At 40.3% G+C, this 20,738-nt stretch overlaps 1 protein-coding gene across 3 annotated transcripts in view; it reads left to right on the top strand.

Annotated features, from left to right (window-relative positions):
* FRMD3 (FERM domain containing 3) overlaps positions 1-20,738 on the top strand; it is a 144,915-nt gene that overhangs the window by 82,654 nt on the left and 41,523 nt on the right. For 2 of the 3 annotated variants that reach the window (XM_042453259.1, XM_042453258.1), the window contains exons 3-4: positions 2,038-2,080; positions 14,065-14,143. In XM_042453259.1, the coding sequence (XP_042309193.1) occupies positions 2,038-2,080; positions 14,065-14,143 (122 nt within the window). Of the gene's footprint in view, positions 1-2,037; positions 2,111-14,064; positions 14,144-20,738 lie in introns of those variants that run through there. The other variant, XM_042453260.1, reaches the window with a different exon arrangement.

Genomic DNA, 20,738 nt, shown 5'->3' with positions numbered 1-20,738 from the left:
GAATAATAAATAAATAAATAAATAAATAAATAAATAAATAAATAAATAAATATCTTGCCTGCTTTTCCCTGTGGATTGAGGCAGGGAAAAACAACAAATAACTCAACAACATAACATCAGTTAAAAGAGCATGTAAAACCAATAACTAAATACTTTAAATACGGACAGCCTCTTAAGCTGATGGATCTTTTCTGGCAGGTCATTCCACAGTCTGAGGATAGCCAAAGAAAATGTCATCCGGGTAGATGTCTCCCAGATGACCTGAATGTACAAAATGGATTATATGAGAATATAACTTGGACCCAAACCATGTAGGGTTTTAAACCAACACGATATATTTTTCCCAGAAGTGAATTGTTACCCAGTGGTTTGATTTTTAATATTGGTGTAATATGGTCACTTAGATGTACCAGTAACCAATCTGGCATCCTTTTTTTTTAATTAACTGAAGCTTCCAAACTTAATCCAGAGGTAGCCTAAAGTACAGCACATTGCAGAAGCTCAGCCTTGAGGCTACCAACATGTGCACTACCATCTATAAGTCCTCAAATTCTAAGAAGGGGCACAGTTGGTTTAGCAGCAAAATCTGAAAACAGGCACTCCTGGTCTTCATATCTATCTGAACTGACATTTGGCATAATGGATCAAGGAGCACTTCCAAGCTCAGAGTGCAGTCTTTCATGGGGAGCATAACCCCATCCAGGATTGGATGACATACCTCAAAATCCAGGTTAGGACCCTTGACAGTAAGCCCCACCATCCTGTCTGGATTCAGTTTCAGGTTTTCCCCCTTATCCAACCCATTGCTTCCTCCAGGCATTTATTCAGAGGAGACTACTGTCCTTATTAGTTGCTATTATTAAAGGCATAAAGAAGTACACTTGGGTGTCATCAGCATACTGATAGCACCCTGTTCCATGCCACTAGATGATCTCTCCCATTGATTTCATGTTGATGTTAAACAGCATTGGAGATAAAATTGTGCTTTGTAGTATGCCATGTAACAGCTCCAGTACCACTGGGACCTGCCTGAGAAATAGGGCTGGAACCACTGAAGCACAGTGCCTGTGATTCTCAAACCTTAAGAATGTTGCAGAAGAATACCATGGTCAATGGTATTGAATGCCCCTGAGACGTTCAAAAGCACAGCAGGGACACACTCCTCCCCTGCCAATGCTTATGGAAAGATCATCCTCTAAGGTGACCATTGTGATCTCAACTCCATATCCCTCTCTGGAGGTGGTTTGAAAATTGGTCTAGGAAATGTATATCATCCAAAACTACCTGGAGTTGTAAGGCAACTTCCCTCTTGATCAACCTGCCCAGAAAAGGAAGAATTGGTACTGGTATATAGTTGTAAAAGTCCAAGGAGGGCTTTTAAAGAAGCAGTTGCACCAGTGTTTCCTTTAAACAAGATGGAAAAGGTCTCTTCCTGAGAGATGCATTAATAATATATTGTAACAGATCTAATTGCATCTCCTCCCTGGATGACCATCTGAGAAGAACAGGGCTGGAAAGGACAAGTTGTCTTCCTTACTCACTCTAGCTGCTTGTCCAAATTGAGTGGTGCTCAGCAACTGAAACTGTTCCAGTGTAATCCTACTCACAGAGTCATTAGATATCCCATTATCAACTTCTACTATAATGATGGTGTCAAAGTTGTCTCTTTATCTGAGATATTTTATCTATGAAGCTTCCTTTGGAATAGACACATAGAGGATGGCAGTGTTATTGTTATTAAGGAAGCTGTATATATTTTTGGAAACCAAAGATATTCCTTTCCTCACTATTGAGGCTTTGAACTAAATTAAATATACCAGTAGTGCATTCTACAGTCACATCATCTGTGTCCTTCACATTCAGATGTTCTTTTCCACTCTGCTTACACAAGTCTCAGCATCTCTTTGAAGCTGTTGAGACAAAACAAGTGGAAATCAAAGCTGGTATGAAAAAAAATATATTGCCAGTTTATTATGACCTTGTGATTGTACAGAAGTGATGCTCTTTTAACAACTGGTCTCTGCCTTTCTTTTTCAGCATTGGCTTGAGCCCAACAAAGCTATCTTCAAGCAAATGAAATGTAAGTGTTGAAAACCCACTTCATAATCTGGTATGCTATTTTAAAATGCTGTCACTCCATGTATAGTAGCATGTTTCCAATCCTTTCCTCCAAAACAGTGTTTTTTCTTCTCTTTATAGACTGCTTACTTTTTAAATAAAAGGTCCAGTGTTGCTGAAAGCTCTGCTTTTCATGACAGAGTGAAAACTGACAAAATTTCACCTCGTCTTTACTGCTCATTGTCCTGTCTCTGATATATAGTGCTTGCAGACTCATCCTGAATTGAAGAAATCAGATATACATTATATGAGGATTAATTACTAGCATGTGTTCTTTTATAGCTGGTTAAGAGCAAGGATGGGAAATATGTGGTCCCATAGATTTTGTTGAACTAAAACTTCTTTCATCTCAGTCCTTGATTATATTGTCCAGGGTAGATGGAAGATTTAGTCCAACAATATAAGGAAGGCCACATATTACCTACTCTAGTTTAGGAGCCTGGGGTGATTAAATTGGCTTCTTCTATTTACTTGGTAGATGGTAGAGGGCAAAGCAGTTTCCTCCTAAAGCAGGGATGGAATTCCTGCAGCCTTCCAGATTTTGTTGGACTGCTATTCCCAACAGACCTTGCCAGCAAAACCAGTAGTGAGGAATATTGGGAGTTGCAATCTTGCAATATCTGGATAGCTGCATGATTCCCTTTGAGCTTGCCCCTTACTTTTCCCAGAGATTCTTCATGAGAGAAATAGTTTGAGCATCAGGAGTGAATGTATGTGTGTGTGTACAGGTAATAGAACAGACTGGAGACTGTGAGGAATCTTGTTGTTTCTCCTACATACTCATATATTTAATTGATGCCAACCATTCAAAGGTTTATTCAGAGCATTTGCTGTTCTAAAGAATAAACAATGTCCAATTATATCTGAACTAAATTGAGGGCAGGTTTTGGGGCCAAAAGTATGGATTTTGCTGTGGCCATGGATAAATCAAACATAAAAGTCAGACAAATCTTTTCCTCTCCTTTTAAAAATGCTTAGAGGGAACATACTTAGCAAGAACTAAAGAGAAGGAGAGGAATTCTTCTGTTGACATTCCCACAGTTGGGGTGTATATGTAAATGGCATTGCTGATCATAATATGCCTATACGTATACAAATACAGATAGGGAAAGGAATATAAATGGGGAAAAGAAAGGCAGCCCTCCCTCCTTCCTCACCTTTTTCAGCTCAAGTGGCATCCAGCAGGAACATGGGGGAACCTGATTTGAATCAGAGCAGTGGTGGCCATTTTTAATGGGGCTTACTGTATAAGCATCTCTGAAGAGAGACTGCCAAGCCTCTTGAGGTTTATAGAGTAAGCCCAGAGAGCCAGTGAGATGTAGTATGGAAACCCACTGGGTGACCGCAAGTGAGTCTTACACTCTCAGCGCCAGAAAATCTTGTGGTAAGTCAGTATGAGTTCATGGGGATCAGCCACGCAGAAGCAAAGAAAGAAGTTGATTGACAATTAGCATGGATACAATCAGTCTTTGGTCAGCAGAAAGAATACAGGGTTACAATCAAGAAATGTTGCACTTTAGGAACAATGAGGGTCTGTAAAACTAGCCTCCTGGAATCAGCTAGCTAGGGAGCTTTTGCAACATTCAAGTACAGCAGATTTTTTCTCACAGCTGCCTTCTGCTTAACTCAATGCGCTCGTCTCAAGATTTATTTATTTATTTACTGTATTTATACCCCGCTCTTCAGCCACAAAGCCTCTCAGAGCGGTTTACAGATAGTTAATTAGACATTTCCCTGCCCTCAGGCTTACAGTCTAAAAAAAATAATCTAGAAAGTTCTGGAAGAGGGGAGCAAAAGTACAAGCTGCTTACACTTGCTCAATTGATTTTTTTTTTATTATTTTGGAGGATCTACCCTAAATTGGAGGTATAGAAGGCTGCTCAAACAAGATCTCAATTCAGTTACCTGTCCGGGGTCATGAGGGGGGGAGGGAAATACCTTTTAAATTTGTTTCTTCCTCTCACCAGTCAACAACACCATGCTATGCAAAGGGATCTTGTAGCACCTTTGAGACTAACTGAAAAAAAGAAGTTGGTAGCATGAGCTTTTCTAGACCTGAGTCTACTTCCTTAGAAGTATGGGATGGAATGCAAAGTCCAGTAAGCAGGCTGTGTGTGCACAAGCAACACAAAACTTGGAATGTGTTTTGGGAACCAATAGTCATTCATATGGTAATCTACTTACTTTGGATTTAAACAGCCTGCCTCTTCCTCTTGCTTGTCTCCCAATGGCCATTCTTAAAACTGAACTTGACACCTCATCTCCACACCCACAAAGTTTCACATTTCTATTTACCTTTTTTCACACAGCCTGCTTATATATGTCTGTTCCTGGATTTTGCCTTCCTCTAAGAATGAGAGTGTGTGACTTACCCAAAGTCACATGTTTTTATGGTTAAACAGGGACTATACAGTACTGTATTTTTTGATCTCTCAAGGTCAGTCCAGCATTCAACCCACTACCCCATACTGGCTCTGGGACCATAAGAACAATTACAAAGTCATTGTGTACAGCAGCTTTCCCCTGCACTTTCCAAGCAGCTTGGACAAGTTGCTTTTTAAGACTAAAACTCATAGAAATAAAATCATGATGGCTAGGAGATTCTTGGAAATATATATTTAAAAAGAAGCTTTTTGTGAGCTCTTCTCAAGTATCTAGGACCTCCACTGCATGAATGAATTAAAAACCATTTGGAATACAGTCACAGCTAGTATATGAGTGCTACACACATTTAAAAAATCAGGTTTGGGGAGTGAATTATGCTCATAGAGAGTGACCTAAAATACTCAACATGAGTGACTGTTGCTGAAAATTTGAGATTAGATATAGTCAGATGTATACAAACAAAAAGGAAATGATTTTTTTTTAAAAAAAAAAAAATTTGCATCTCTTACTTCATTGTTGATTTAATTTTCATTTCAATTGATATGAAATCTGTGCACTCCCAGATATTTTTTTCTGCATTATGACAGGATAGCATTTCTAAAGGTCAAACTAGCTGCAATTCCCAGTGGATTTTTCTTTTACAAAAAGTAGCTGAGAGTCTAACTGCATTGCTGAAAAATGCCCCTGTGAAAGTTCCTGTTTGGTCCAGTTTGAAAGACTGGTGGGTGCAGTCCTGTAGATGTACTTTTCAGAGGGAAAACAGAATGAAGAATAGACAATGTGCCCTTCTCCTACCCGCCTCCCATCATAGTCTAGACTTCAGCCTCTTGCACTCACATTTTTGGAAAAGAAAAAGCTGTGGAAAGTTTCAGACAGGCCTACTTTGTGCCCAAGTAAGTAGGTTTTGCATGAGTAAGTGGAAGCAGGAGTTGTACATATGTTTTGGTGGGCCGCTACATCTTGTGGCAGTAAATAATTCATAAATATCCACCTGCCCATCCACCCACACTTGCTTCCTCACTTGATATCTACCTTCTTCTGAGACTAAAGAATTCTGAAATACCAAGTGCTTTTTCTTTCTTTCTTGTGCTATATAGACTTGTGTTGTTTATTCATTTTGTTTCCAGATACATTTTCTCTACATCCTTTATTGTCACGTTGACTCTGTACACAACTCTTCTAAAAGGAGCAAATTGCTGGTCAAATGGTCCTTAGACAGGGCATCCCTCTAAAGCTGTCTTATCAACTTTCTGCTCCTCATTTGAGGAGCAGAGATGGAAAAGATATAGGAGGATGAGCATGCAAGGAGGTCCTTTTGTTTACTTCAGAAACACCTGATGGAAGTCTTCCTTTGTTGTTAACAACACTGCTTTGTTTATCTTTTAAATGTGAAGAGGCTAAGTGAAATTGGTTCTGATTTTGTCCTGAATCAGCTTCTTTTCCTTTTTGGTGGCATATCTGTTGGACATATAGAGAAACTGGCTCTCTACTATGAGGTATTCTCGCATGTTGGATTCTCTACAGTTGACAGTTTGTGTATGGTATCTTAGAGGGAGCTTTTATCTCTGCTGTTCTTTTGTCTCTTGAATATTGTTGTGTGCAAGCCAGTGAATTATTAGCATCCCTTTAAAGATGCTGCACTGAGTGCAATGCATGGTGTGTAAAATCCTTTAAAATGATTATGATGATGAATCCAGCTTAACAAAAAGAGCTGTACTTGAGATGATGGGAAAACCTGACAAAGCCTTGGGCCCTTCGGTGTACCAGCTGGGCCTTGTCTGTCAGATTAAAGGCCATTCTAAAAGGGAGGCCTCACAGCTACAATAAACTTGATTATTCATGCTTCCGTTTGCATGTGAATACTTTTATAATATGACATCTTATCACACATACCCCGTTACAGCTTTCACTTTTAGTTCTTTGAATGACTGCTAAACAATAGGGCTGTTGCATAGTTTGTGTATATGTAGTTAATGTGCCCAGTGGTGGGCCCATTCCCCCACTTAAGAGTCACTAATATGTTTGCTTTTCCCTTCATGTTCTTATGCAATAGTGCTGTATTAGTAGACTGCAACACTGAAAGAGCTTATTGTGTTTCCATACTAGAATACAATGTGAATTTGTTAGGAAAGAAAGGGAAGGAGGGAGAGTCTTAGAATGAGAGAGCACACATGTGTTTTTCTGTTTATGTTGTGACCATTCTCTCATTGGCTGTCTTATATGTTCTCATTTTACACCTGGAGAAGGTGGAGCTTCATATGTTTAATAACTTAAGCCCATTCCAAATAGTGTGTACAAATTATAGATTTATCAGTTTAGTCCAAAAAACATGAAAAATACGATTGACCTACTACTGTCGACATGCCACAAAGAAATATTGGTCCAAATTTTGTTCAGGAATTTGATACATATTTTGCACAATATATTTTTGAAAAGATGAGATTTTGAGGGCTAGTGGGCTGGGCTGACTGGGTTAGTGAGGTACTCAGGTGTAGGACTTGTCTGTTAATGCTTGAACACTGCTAAGTAGGTTTAACCCTTCGCAGGCATTCTGAATATTTGTAAGTAAGCATCTCTTCAGATTGTGCCACTGACCTATCAATATTAATTTTAACATTTTAAATTGACCTACACACATACAAGTCTGTATTACCTTTGATTTTGGAAAGGCATGGTGTCACACGGAAAGTTAGACTCTGATGTCCAGTTCTGTTAATCTCTATCAAAAAAGTGGGGTACCTCATGTCATGAAGCTGAATCTGGGCCTCCTCAAGTTCCAGTATGGCTTACTGGGTCTCAGCAGAATACCACACCCTCTTTCCTTGGAAACTATGAGCTAAAAGTTTGGGATGGCTATGATAAGTGGCAGTAAGAGTTTCATGCTAAAATATACTATTAGTTTTGTTCTCACTCTTTTTCCTTTGGCTGTACCTATCGCTGGAATGAAGCTCCCGAGGACTTCTCTGAAACTGAACTTGATCTTTTGTTTGAGAGATATTCCCCAACCTTATTCTAGCACACTGATTCCCAAATTTTGGTCTTCCAGATTTTTTTCACATCAGCTCTGAGAATTCCTGACTGTTAATCAAGCTGACCAGGGATTCTGGGTGTTAAAATCAAAAACAGCTGGCGGAATGAAGCTTGGGAACCACAGTCTAGCACCTGGCAACAACAAAGTGTGAAGAGCTTTCTTAGTACATAGTTATTACTAGATAAGTCTTGCATGATTTTTTTCTATTTTTTTTTTAAATGCTGGTGCTCAGCAATCTGGTTGTAATGAATTCTATAGGTTATTTATGCATAGCACTGCTTTTATTATAGGGACATGGTGGCATAGCAGTTAAGATGCTGACTCTGATTATCACAAGGTTGGCAGTTCGAGACCCAAGTACTGTGTAATGGAGTGAGCTTGCATCACTTGTCCCAGTTTCTGCCAACCTAGCAATTGGAAAGGATGTAAAAGTGCAAGTAGATAAATAGGTACCACATAGGTGGGAAGGTAATAGCATTCCATGCAGATATGCTGGCCACATGACCATGGAGTCATCTTTGACAACGTTGGCTCTTCAGCTTAGTAACAGAGATGAGCACAGCCCTCTACAGTCAGACATGACAAGACAATCATGTCGAAGGAGAAGCCTTTACCTTTTACCTTTTTACTTTTATTATATTATGTTATATTCATATTTTAAAAAAAGAAAAAAATTGTCCTTCACTCTTTTTGCTTCATGAACATTTATACACATTCACAAATGCTGAAAAAGAATAGGCTTCCATATTCTCCCATCAGGTCAGATGGATTTTAGAGAGTGATGCAGACATTACTCTCTCTCAAAGAGTCCTGGTGGTACAGTGGAAGAGCCCTGGTGTCGCAGTGGTCAAATGCCTGTACTGCAGCAACTCACTCACAAACCACAAGGTTGTGAGTTCACTACCATTGAGGGGCTCAGAGTCAACTCAGCCTTGCATCCTTTCAAGGTGGTTAAAATGAGTACCCGGCTTGTTGGGGGCAATTGGCTTACACATTGCAAAGCTCTTCCTTGCCACAAACCAAGATGCTAACTCTGCCTGCACATTTATCCAGAAAATGTTATCACAAGACCTAATGGCGTAACCCACAATATTAGCGGGACCTTCATGTGCTCATGCTCCAATGTGATTTATGCCATACTATGTCATCAGTGCCATCAGCACTCTACATTAGGCGAATAGTGAAAGTACAGAGAAGCAAAAGCAACAGGTTTTCACTTGCAGTAAATGGGAATGTCAGAGGGTAGAAGAGGGTGAGCAGTTGGGTTGGTATCCCGCCATAGAGGACGACGCCTTGGAGGACCCAGAGGACGACCGGAGGGGAAAAAGTGGGCCAGTGGAAGGGGAAACAGCTGTGTCGGGGGCGGATGCTGAGGAGAAGGCGGGGCTAGGGGGTAGAAAAGGGGAGGCGCCGGAGGCAGGGGGGAGGATGGAAAGCAGAGCCAGGGGAGCCAATGAGAGCAGGAGTCAGGTCCGATTGGATACGAGGCGGAAGTGGAGGCTCATGTGTGGGACACCTTCATGGCCGAGATTAACAGGCACCACTTTAGAGGCCAACGCGCCGGTCCCGGTGGGAGAGGTGAGATGCGTCCGGGGGGGGGGGGCGAGAACTGGCAGCTGCCACTGGGCCCTCACCCCACAGCTAATGACCCGGAGCCCTACCAAGCCCGGCCCGTGATTCACCCTGGTCCTCGGTTGCTGTGGGATATCAGGGGCCGGTGTTGGCCCGTAGTCCGAGCAGCCCGTGGACGTCCTCATCCCAAATCCAGCGCCACCCTTGACAACTTGGATATCGAAACCCCGTAGACCACCATTGCGGACGGGAGAAGGTCAGGCGGCCAGGTAGCTGTTCCTGAGAGGACTTTAATGTGTTTGTGCCGTCTATTGAAAGGACTTTAGATTGTTTGGTTGGCAGTACATTAAACTGCCGAAGTTGTGTTGCCCTCAGGCCTCTATTTGTGTTCATTAAAGTTACTTGCAGCATCCATCAGTTTCCTGACCATTCATTATGGAACCCATGGGACCACCTCTTCCCCCCGACGGGGCCAGGGGCCCGGCGACAGGGAAGTGAAGACTTCTGTTTTGAACCGGCCTCTGCTGTATATAGAACATGGCTGTTTGCTGGAGGTGTGCTACAGATGATCTCCTCAGCTTTGTTATTCCACATAGAGTCCATTGTATTGAGATAATACTTGAAATGGCTGTCTCATCATTGTCTCCTGGTGATACAAAAGAAAAGAAGCCAGGAAGCACAAATTTGATATGTATGAAAGAGAAATTGAAAACTTTAGGAATATGTTGCTGGTATGTAACTTTCACTATCCCACAACTGATTATTTTATTTGAAAACTGTAGTCTCTCAGCTTCTGGAGAGCCACACTTTTTAAACTTCAGATTCTCACTCTAAACTTCCTGATAGTGATATTTCATTTTGTAGATAAGAAATAATATCCAGGGTATTACACCTTCTTTGAAGAGGTGAAGTGGGAATATGACATATGTCTATAGCTTCAGGATGTGCTTGCTTTGAAGGCTTGCAGGCATCCATCTGTGCAGTTGTTAAGAGCCTCTGCCAAGCTACGTATGGGCTGTTCTTCATTAGTAAATGCTTCAGGCACAGTTGTTTTGCCAAGCATGACACTGTTTCCTCTCAGGAGCCATTCTCACATGGAACATTGGTAGCTCTTATCCTGAGGATGACAACTCTTCCATATCTCCCAGCCAACATGACCATGCTGTGAGAACTGGAGTCTCCAAAAGTAACTTTCCCCAGCTTTGTTATTATCCAGTGAAGGAAAAATAAAATAAAATTCAGAATCAAGAGATAATTGTGTGGAGTAGAATAGAATGTTCCCTCATTGCTAAAGAGTATTTGGAATAGCACTGATAAAAATGTAGGTGGGCAGATAGGTATGGCATCAGAAAATGTGTGTTTCTGTGTGCATGTGCACATACACAGCCACATGCCAAATATAAATAAAGCTGCTACCATGAGATGTTCAATGGAATAAATCTGACATAATTACATAGAAGAGGCAGTAAGAAGTATTATGTATTTAAATATTTTTGATTAGGTAGAAAACCAGTGGGTTAGTTAGATGGGCCATTTATATACAGGTTCTTTTTCCTGTAGTGTGAGAAGGAGAAGTGATTGCTTCCAGCTGGTTACAGTGAAAATAGTAACAGTTCAATAGTGATGATTAAAATAAGGCATATTTCATAATGCACTAGGACTTAAAATATGAAATTCAGTATAACAATGTAAAATGTTGCTGGAGTACTACTGCTTCACCAGTGCTTTTTGTTGCACGGTAGCTCAGATATCTGGTTTTTGAACTATTGTTGATCCACATATGCACATATATGAAAGTGTTGTGTTTGTGTGTGTATTCTATAATTTGATTAATTAACTCCAAGTCTTTGGCTCAAAAGGGGCTTATATTTACCAGAAGGAAACTCCTTGAGTCAATATTACTATTGCAAGGGTTTTTTAAAAAACACATTAGAAGGAAGCAAATCATTTGGTGTAGTTTGCTGCCTTCCTGCAATGCACACAAGTTCTGATTTACTAATTTCCTGCCAATATAATGCGGCTCTAGTACATACACTTAACTGGGATTTTTTTTTGAGCAGGTATAAGCAGAAGACAAATACAGATTTACCATATAAACATACATTAAACTTCTTGTAAATCTGGACTTTCTTCCTCAGGGAGGAAGCTTTTCCAAGGCATTTTACTTGATTCTAATGTGTTCACTGTTTATATTTACATCAGTCTTTGGTGTAGGAATGTCAATATGTTAGATTCAGTGCACTTTTGGTGTGTGTACATATATGCACAAATTGTTGCTCTATATACATGCACAGTTATCATAAGTAAAACACATCTATACAATCAACATGCACTGTGCACAACATATTATGGATTTGTACATGTACATATATGTATTCACATGTAGTGGAGCATGGATTCAAAGTCTGTCTGGTCTGTATCAGAAATACCTCTAGCATACCTTGCCTGGCATCCTAATGGTGAATTATGATAGTGTAAGTCAGGCATATCATCACAGTTCACTTTTTAAATCATTGTGGAGACTGGAATTCACTGGTGATTGTGCAATGACCAAAATCCCTCTTTGCAATTTCACCTTTTTTCCAGCTGCTTAAACCTAGTCATTTCCTGGTTAGAGAACACTAGGGGTAGTAGCAAACAACCTGTTACTATAGCTGGATACAGATCAATGGCAATATCTGCAGGGACCTCTGAAGGACCTTAGGAGGTCCCTGGGGATGCCTGGAACAAAGACAAATTGCTGCAGCCTCTCCTAGCTTCATCATTAATAACTGTTGCTGTCTTGACCACACTCTGGCATGTGTGTCCTGATTTTCATCTGTAAAATGTGTGTGTGTGTGTGGGGGGGGTATACAAATGAATGGCTTGGGGGACAGTGGATGCGAAAAAGTGAGGTGGATTGGATCTGAGACTACCATAGCTACATGTCACAGCTATGTCTCTTCGAGCAAGATTGTAGCCATAGTTTTGGCCCACTTCATTTTGGGATTGGTGGATCTTCCAGATACTAAAGTGGGTAGATTTCTTGGGGGGGGGGCTTCTTCAACAGTGGACCAGCAGATTCATCACTAGAGGGATGAGAGGGAATAGTAATACATCCAGTGGTCTCTGCTATACTGTCCATGAGACCACAGGATTGCTGCCTGAATGAAACATTAATCATTATATTTTGCAGTACAATTAAATATTTACAGTTAATGTGCAGTGTCTGGTGAAGAGCCTTAAGTAAAGCTGTGCCCTGAGGAGATTATGTTTACTTTGAATATAAAAGTGTTTAAAATGCAGAAGGATGTCTGTATTTTCATTTGTTAAGTGTTGAAGGGTACGCTGCCATGTTGACAAATTCCAGACAATATAGTCTGAAGGGGATAAAACACCCATAGCGGATTACTAGTCCTGAGGTGGTAATATCATTCATTCATACATCCACTTTTCTTCTCACACTTTGTCAGGTACAGTGACTCATGCTTTACAACTAAACTATAATCACTCTAGACAGATAGTGATTTTTCATTAACTAAAATCTGGCTTTTAAAATGAAATTATTGCCATTTATAGACCCTTTTTATTGATTTATCATTTGGTTTATGATCAGTTAACATAAATATTCAAAAAGTGAAGTATCTTGGCCAAAGAAAACACGTTGCCATATTCTTATATTTAATTAATTAAGTCTTTGTATTATTTCCCCCCAGTCCTCCTCCATTCCTCTCGGATACAGTGAGATCTGAGAAAGCTCCTCTCATATACCTTTTACTACAGTGCACCCTTGTTTTCCACTGGGTTTTTTCTAGGGCCCCCTGTGGATACCAAAATCTATGGATGCTCAACTCCCATTACATATCGTGCTGCAGTAGAATAGTGTCCCTTATATAAATGGGCAAAATCAAGGTTTGTTTTTTGGATTATTTTATTTTATTTTTTTAAGGCATGGATGGTAACTCAGTAGATGCAGAATCTACAAAGAGTCAACTGTTTTTGTCTGGTATTTTCCTTCATAACATGTAGGCCATGGTTCTGCCTAAGTTTTAGCATTAATTACATGTAATGGTTGTGTTTCACTAACACACCTTATTTATGTTCTTCATATCCCATGGAAATGCCCAGAATTCTCATTTCTACCATATACTGTACTCAGAAAGAGCTTTTTATTGGCCTTCCAAGCTTCATGAAATCGATGTATCTCATGAGATTTGGCTGCCCTCTTGTGACTTGAATTCATGCAACAACCATCCCTTGGGCCATTACTCTTTCCACAGCCTCATCCTTTTCATTAGGGATATGGACAAAACTGCTCACATTACAGTTGTGTAGAACAAGCATATCATGAATGCATGTTACCCATACATACAAAACAAAAACCTTGTCCCTAGGTGGAGAATCTGGATGTTGTATTCCATTATGACTGTTAGATAATTGGGCCTATAGAACCCAATCCCCTCCAGCATCCCTGTGACTTCCCAGAATGGAGACAGACTAGTCATTGATCTCACTGGGCTGCTCTTGCCATGCCTACTACACACATATTTATTTCCTGGTAGAGGATATGGAGCCTAATTAATAATGTATTTGCAAGCATTGCACATTGTCTACTTTGTTTTTAACACTTAAACCACCCCAGGCCACAGGCCTGTAGATAATATGTTTCTGTACCTATTTACTTAGAAATGTGTGTTACTGTATTCCATTGGGCTTACTCCCAGAAATGCATGCAAAGGATTTTAAGTTAACATAATACAGATATGTGGTTTAAACGAGCTGTATTTCACTAATGCTTTGTTTTTCCTTATAGTACATTATATCTGCTTTTGGCTTGTTTTTTGTTCTTAATTCAGTGCACTGCATTTCACAGTCTGGTTTTTTTGGGGGGGAGGGGGCTGTTGGAAATATTTCCTACAGTGCTGAAGAAGCCATGTTTTATATAGCTGTTCTCATGATGTTTCTTTGTAATGTTTCAGCTCATCCACCATATACCATGTGCTTTAGAGTGAAATTCTATCCACACGAACCCCTGAAGATTAAAGAAGAGCTCACCAGGTATATTTTCCCCATCTCTACATTTAGTTGATGATTTCAGATTATGGCTGTGTCACTATACTAACTGTTTGCAGTTTTGCTTACTTTAATTTAACACACATTTTCTGGGCATTTTTTTTCTGGGGAGCTTAAGGGAGCGAGTAGAGGTACTTATATTAAGCATCACGTGGTGGGCCATTGTAAAAAAGGGAAATGTTGAGGCAGATGCTTAGGTTGTTTGCCTTCTTTTCTAGCACAAAGGAAGTTTTAAATGGCCTAATATGAAGCAAGCCCACTTGGATATATGCCTCACTATGAGCAATGGGCATCAAGCATAGGATTCAGTCATAAAAGACTTACTTCTGGGTAAATGTGATTAAGATGGCATTATGGAGTCAGGTGGAAATTCAAAATGGATCTGTGGGGTTGACAGGGCTGCATCCACCCTGTAGAAATAATATAGTTTGACATCATTTAATTGCCATGGTTCCATGCTATGAAATTCTGGGATTTGTAGTTTGTTATGGCACCAGAGCTCTCTGAGAGAGAAGGTTAAATATCTCACCAAACTACAAATCCTAAAATTCCATAGGATTAAGCCATGGCAGTTAAAGCAGTGTCAAACTACTTTATTTCTGCAGTGCTGACAGGGCCTGGGACTGGACTGGGGACAAAGAAAAAGGAATGGATAATTCCTTTGTTCAAGCAATCAAGTTCACTTGCAAGCTTGGCTGTAACTAGCATGCCAATCCCCTGCTTTCAATTTATTTCAATTTATTTATTATTTTGTTTAATTAAAACTTCAGAATTCTTCCATGCTGTCATGCAGCCTTCAAGACATCATCTATAAGTAAAAGTAATCATAATAAAATAACTAGAAGACTGTTGTCATAGGTGTAAACAAGCAGGAACCACTATAAGTTAAAGTATTTATTTCATAATATGTTTGCTGCCTTTCAGGGCAAACTATCTCAAGAGAGCGCACATCAAAACAAAATAAATATGGTGCCATCACTAACAAGGCCCCTTTTGGTTGTCTTTACCAATCATTAATTTTTCTGTTACATAAAACTTTCATCCATGTTTAGTTTGAAATAAGTTAATTGGGGAGTTTAGATTTAAATATGGGTTTTTAAAAATTGTTCAGACTTATTTTACAGTTATAGTAACGTTTGTAGAAAAACAGACAGCCATCCTTTCTTATGATAGTGGAATGATGTTTCATCTACGTCCTCAAAATATCTTTCTTGCTAAATTGCATGAAGCTTAGATTAACTGTTCTTGTTTGAGAGGCAATAAGATAGCATTGGTGTCTAATAACTTTCCATTGGCCTGTTACAGACTGCCAAAATAAAGCTGCTTCGGGTCTCTTTGGAAGTGTGCTATTTAAATGATGCATGGGGTCCTAAGAGTCCGGAAGCTGCACCAAAGCTACACTCTAGTGATTAGGAATGGAGCGTGGCTTTGGCGTGACCTCCGGACTCTTAGGATGCATGCATCATTTAAATAGCATACCTCCAAAGAGACCCGAAGCAGCTTTATTTTGGCAGTCTGTAACAGGCCATAGTTTTCAGAAGAGACCAATTCTAGTTCACAAAAATGCTGTGAAAAATTCTGTCCTTATTTTGTGGCCAGTATTTTAAGGTTTTAAAAAGATCACACAAAAATGTAGAGAGACAAGTGGGAATGTAATGCATTTTAAATATCTATGGATTTGAAATCCTGGGCCAGGTATTTAGCAGATTACTTTATCTCTCATCCTTTGAACTTTTCTTTGGCCTAAATCCAATTATTACTCCCAACTAGAGTAAACCAATGGAATCAGTTACCAAATGGTAGGTCAATAGTATAAGCCATTTTGTGTCAATGTGTCTGCTAGTTCTGCTACTAACTGGATTTAAGCTTTTGAAATGAAACACATGTATAACTATTTAGTTAAATTCAAATTAAGTAGTAATGGAGTTATTTTTGTATTAATTTTGTTTCAGATTAACTATGTATAATTCTCTTTAATATGCTAGAGTTCCTATCTTCACAAAGATGGAATGAAAGCAAAGCACAGACAATGGGGAGAGTGCTTGTGATCCTGCTAGTGATCCATATGTAAAAATGCTTGATAAATGGCAGCTGCTACCAGTATAAGATTCACCTTGTAATATTCTGTTGCTGTGGAAACCACTGCAACATTGATAGGCCAAGAACTGACCCCTTGACATTGCTTTACTCAGTTGTGTTTCACTGGCCTTACAGCTGAAAGTTGGGACTCAAATAAACAAAATTTGTCTATGCTGCATCTACACTGCAGAAATAATGCAGTTTAACACCACTTTAACTGTCATAGCTCAATGCTACAGAACTCTGAGATTTGTAGGTTCGTGAGATGTTTAGTCTTCTCTGTCAGAGTGCTCTGGTGCCACAACAAACTTTAAATCCCAGGATTCCATAGGAGGGAGCCACAACAGTTAAAGCAGTGTCAAACTACATTAATTCTGCATTGTGACATCAGTTATATCTGTATGGTACAAACTCTTCTTTAGTATTTCTCAACTGTTACTTTCTCCTAGCTAAGGACTTGGACCTAAATCCAATTGTGAGTCTCAGCTAGATATACTTGTTAGTTGAATGGAATTTATATAACTCAGGCCCTGTACATACGGGCCTTTTAGGCACCCTCGTCACGTGCTAGGGCTTGGCAGAGGGAGGAGCGCCCACACACCCCGCAACCCTCACACGTGATGAGGGCGTAACAGTGGCAGTGCCCTGGATACATGGGTGCTGCCATTGTTACGCAAGTGCTGTGCGGTGTCCGCATGGCGCCGTGCGGCACTTACATAACAAGTGCGCCAATGGCATACTTGTTACGCTGGTGCCACAGCTTCTAAAGAACCCACTTTTTGCGGGTTCTTTTTCTGCTGGTGGGAAGCCTTGCGGTTTGGCAGCTGAGGCTTCCCTTCGGTGGAAAAACAGGCGCCGGCAGGCCACCCTTTTTAGGCGGTCTGTACCACGCCTCACTTACCAAGTCTTCCTTGATTTAACACGTCTGCTTTAGTTGGGGCTCACAAAGGATTTCGGTCTTGAGTTTCTGGTGAGATGTCATATTGAGGAATATTCTTCAACCTTGCTTGTTACAAATTTGTGATGCTTCTTCCTAGTTGTTCAAATGACTTGTAAATGAAAATGTGATGTGTTGTTGTTGTTATTGTTAAGAAAGAATGGTGCACTCCCTCTTGAGAGGAAGCATTATAAATTATTTTTGTCAAGGGCACTGCTATTTCAAATCATTTCTGTCTGGAAAAATATTACCTTGACATCCCCAGGGAGAGATTCCATCAAAGCATGTTTGCTTATTTTGACAGCACACTGTGCATAGCAATTTTCTCTGTTTGCTGACTGTGTCAATTAAGTACTTTCCTCTAAGGATTGCAAAGCTCTTTCACAGAAAACTGAGTAGTATTGTTAAACATCTGGGGAGACAGTGATTGTAAAGAAAAAATAATAAAAATGAAAATTAGGAGGAGCAAGCATGTCACCTTAATTTTTAACCGCTTTCTGAAACTTTAAAACATGCAAGCCATTTCACAGCATTGGTCTCCTGTGTTTGAGGAAATGAACAAGAATAGAAGACTTACATGGAACTTGTTGTTCAAGAATCTGTTTGTGAACTGACTTTGCACTCATCCTTAAAATGGTAACAAGCAGAAGCATACATTGACAAAGCTCATTTTGGAACAGTTAACTCCAGATTAGAAGCAAAGAAGCAAGGTTAGCAGTTAATCAGTATGGAGTGTTCTGATGTTAGAACTTCTGATTTATCCAGAGCCCTTCTTGGTGAAAGATAAAAGGAAGCTTTGGTTTTCCCCTCTACAGGATGGATTTCCCCCCATAAAATATCTTTCCCGTTGTGATTCATCTTGACTAGCTCTTCCTCTAGTCACTAATGCATTGCTTCCCAAACTTTGGTTCTCCATGTGTTTTGGACTTCAGCTGTCAGAAGCCTTAGCTAACAGGTTGTGGATGTAGTTGGGAACTGAGAGGGATATGGATCCAGCAGATCTATGTTCTTTGCCTCCTCACCCATCACACACCATTAGTACCTCTCCTTTCCTCCTTCTGTGAGGTTGGAATTTCTATCTGGTAAAGGAAACCAGCATGGCATAGTAGTCTGAGCGTCGGACTAGACCAAGGCTTGAATCCGGCTCAGCCATAGAAACCCACTGAGTAACCTTGGGCAAGTAACACACTCTCAGCCTCAGAGGATGACAATGGCAAACTCACAACAACAACAACAACAACAACAACAACAACAGAAGCTACTGCAGAAACCTTCACAGAAAATGGGGGTGGTAATTACCAAGGGAGACTTGGTAATTGGATCTTCCCCCCTGAGATTAGATCTTCTGCTCTGAATCTGAATCTTTCTCATTTATCTCCTTCCTATAGCCTCTGCAGTATTGTTCTCTAAATTAGAATTTTATTTTCATGCAAAGCTAGAATGCAGAATGAGGGCAGGACTGGAATGTTGAGATAAGATAATAATTTAGTGGTACTGGCTACAAGGGCTGCCTTTTTCCCAGTCAGGGACTTGAGGAGGCTTACAAAAGGTAAAGCAGATGCAGCTAAAAACAAGCACATAATGAAAAAGTATAAAATATATTTAAATTATAAATAGAATTAAAATCAGCTAAAAGCATGACCATAAAAACAAAACAAAACACCAGACAATACAATATATCAATCAATCAATATATTATGACTGGCCCTTTCTCCAGAGCAATCAAAGGTCTTCATCTGCCTATGAATGATAGCAAGGAGGCTACCGGAAGGGAGTACCAAAGCATGGGAAAGCCTACTGAGAAGGCCTTTCCCCATGTTCCCACCAAAGTACCTGTGATAGTTGTGGGACAGGAAGAAAGACCTCCCAAGAAGATTTCAAAACATGGGAAGACTCATATGGGAGAATATAGTCCTTCAGATAGCCTGGGCATGAAATGTACAGGGCTTTATAGGTTGTAATCAGCATTTTGGAATGATCCTGGAAACAGACTGGCAATCGATATAGTTGTTTTAACAAGGGAGTTGTGTTCTCCCTGTAGCCAGCCTCAGCAATCCAGTGGTAGCTCTTTAGATCAGCTGAAGTTTCCAAACCCTTTTCTAAGGAAGCTCTACTTCAGCACAACACAATAATCCAAACATGATGTGACTATTTCATGTATCACCATGGCCATATCCAACATCTCTTGGAATGGGCTCAGCTGGCCCTGAAGCCTAGTTGTGCAAATGTACTCCTAGCTACTGCTGAAACCTGAGCTTTGAGGAGTACACCCAAGCTGGGAACCTGCATCTTCAGAGGGAGTGTGACCTCATTCGGTACAGGCTGTACCTCCTTACCCTGTTCTTCTTTTCAGCTGACCTCTTTCTTGTCTGCATTAAGTTAGCATTTATTCACCCTCATCCATTCCATTACTGATATCAGGTAGCAGTTTAAAACCAAGACACATTCTTTGGGGGAGGAAAGCTGCCAATGGAGGAGAAGGAGGGATGGTGCGCATCCCTTATGTTACCTCCCATTGCTTCACTTGCTCAGCTGCCCTGGGTGGGTGAGGAGGCAACACAGCAGTGGAGGGGGCAAGAGGAAGGAGGCAACCAGGCAACCAGCGGGGAGGGGTAAGTTGGAGGAGGCAGGTGGCGGGGAAGGAGGTGCACATCCCCACACCAACAGCCCTCCACACCCGGTGTCACCATAGGTAATGACACCACTGGATCCAGCAGAAACAACAGAGACATATTTCTGCCCAGTTCCTAGTGTAGGTCATCCACCAAAGTAACCAAAAGCATCTCTGTCTCATAACAAGGCCACATGATCAAGTACCCTGCCCCAAAATGGATTGTTGGAAACTGTGTTGTCTAATACAGTGGGATCAGGGAGGGCTTTTTCAACAGTAGTCTCCAACATGTTTCACATGTGAGGAAGTATATGTCATGGGCCGTATCTACACTGCAGAAATAGCACAGTTTGACAACTATGATACGGAATTCTGGTATTTGTACTTTGATGTGGTACCAGTGCTCTCTGACAGGAAGGCCAAATATCTCACAAAGGTACAATTCCTACAATTCCATAGCCATGACATTTAAAAGTGGTCTCAAACTGCATTATTTCTGCAGTGTGGATGAAGTCTCGGTTAGTATGTGTGCCTGCTTTTGTATACCTTTGTGATGTGATCTGTAGTACAGATATGGGAGACCAGAACATGGTTCAGCATAGAGTACCCTTGTGCTTTAATCCAGCACTGTTAGCACTTTTAATTTACACATCTATTTCAAACTGTGTCCAGAACTTTGTTTTGTGTCCTGGGCCGAGTGCTATTCAACATCTTTATCAATGATTTAAATGAAAGAACAGGGAACATGCTTATCAGATTTGCAGATGACATCAAATTAGAAGGAATAGCTAATACCCCAGAGGACAGGATCAAAATTCAAAATAACCTTAATAGATTAGAAAGCTGGGCCAAAGGTAACAAAATTAATTTCAACAGGGAGAAAGGTACTGCACTTAGGGAAAATAATAATAATAATAATAATAATAATAATAATAATAATAATAATAATAATA

Source organism: Sceloporus undulatus, chromosome 2, assembly GCF_019175285.1.
Source record: "Sceloporus undulatus isolate JIND9_A2432 ecotype Alabama chromosome 2, SceUnd_v1.1, whole genome shotgun sequence".
NCBI classification, from domain to species: domain Eukaryota; kingdom Metazoa; phylum Chordata; class Lepidosauria; order Squamata; family Phrynosomatidae; genus Sceloporus; species Sceloporus undulatus.
Note: the sequence above shows the minus strand (reverse complement) of the source record. Positions and strands in the feature narration are given on the sequence as shown.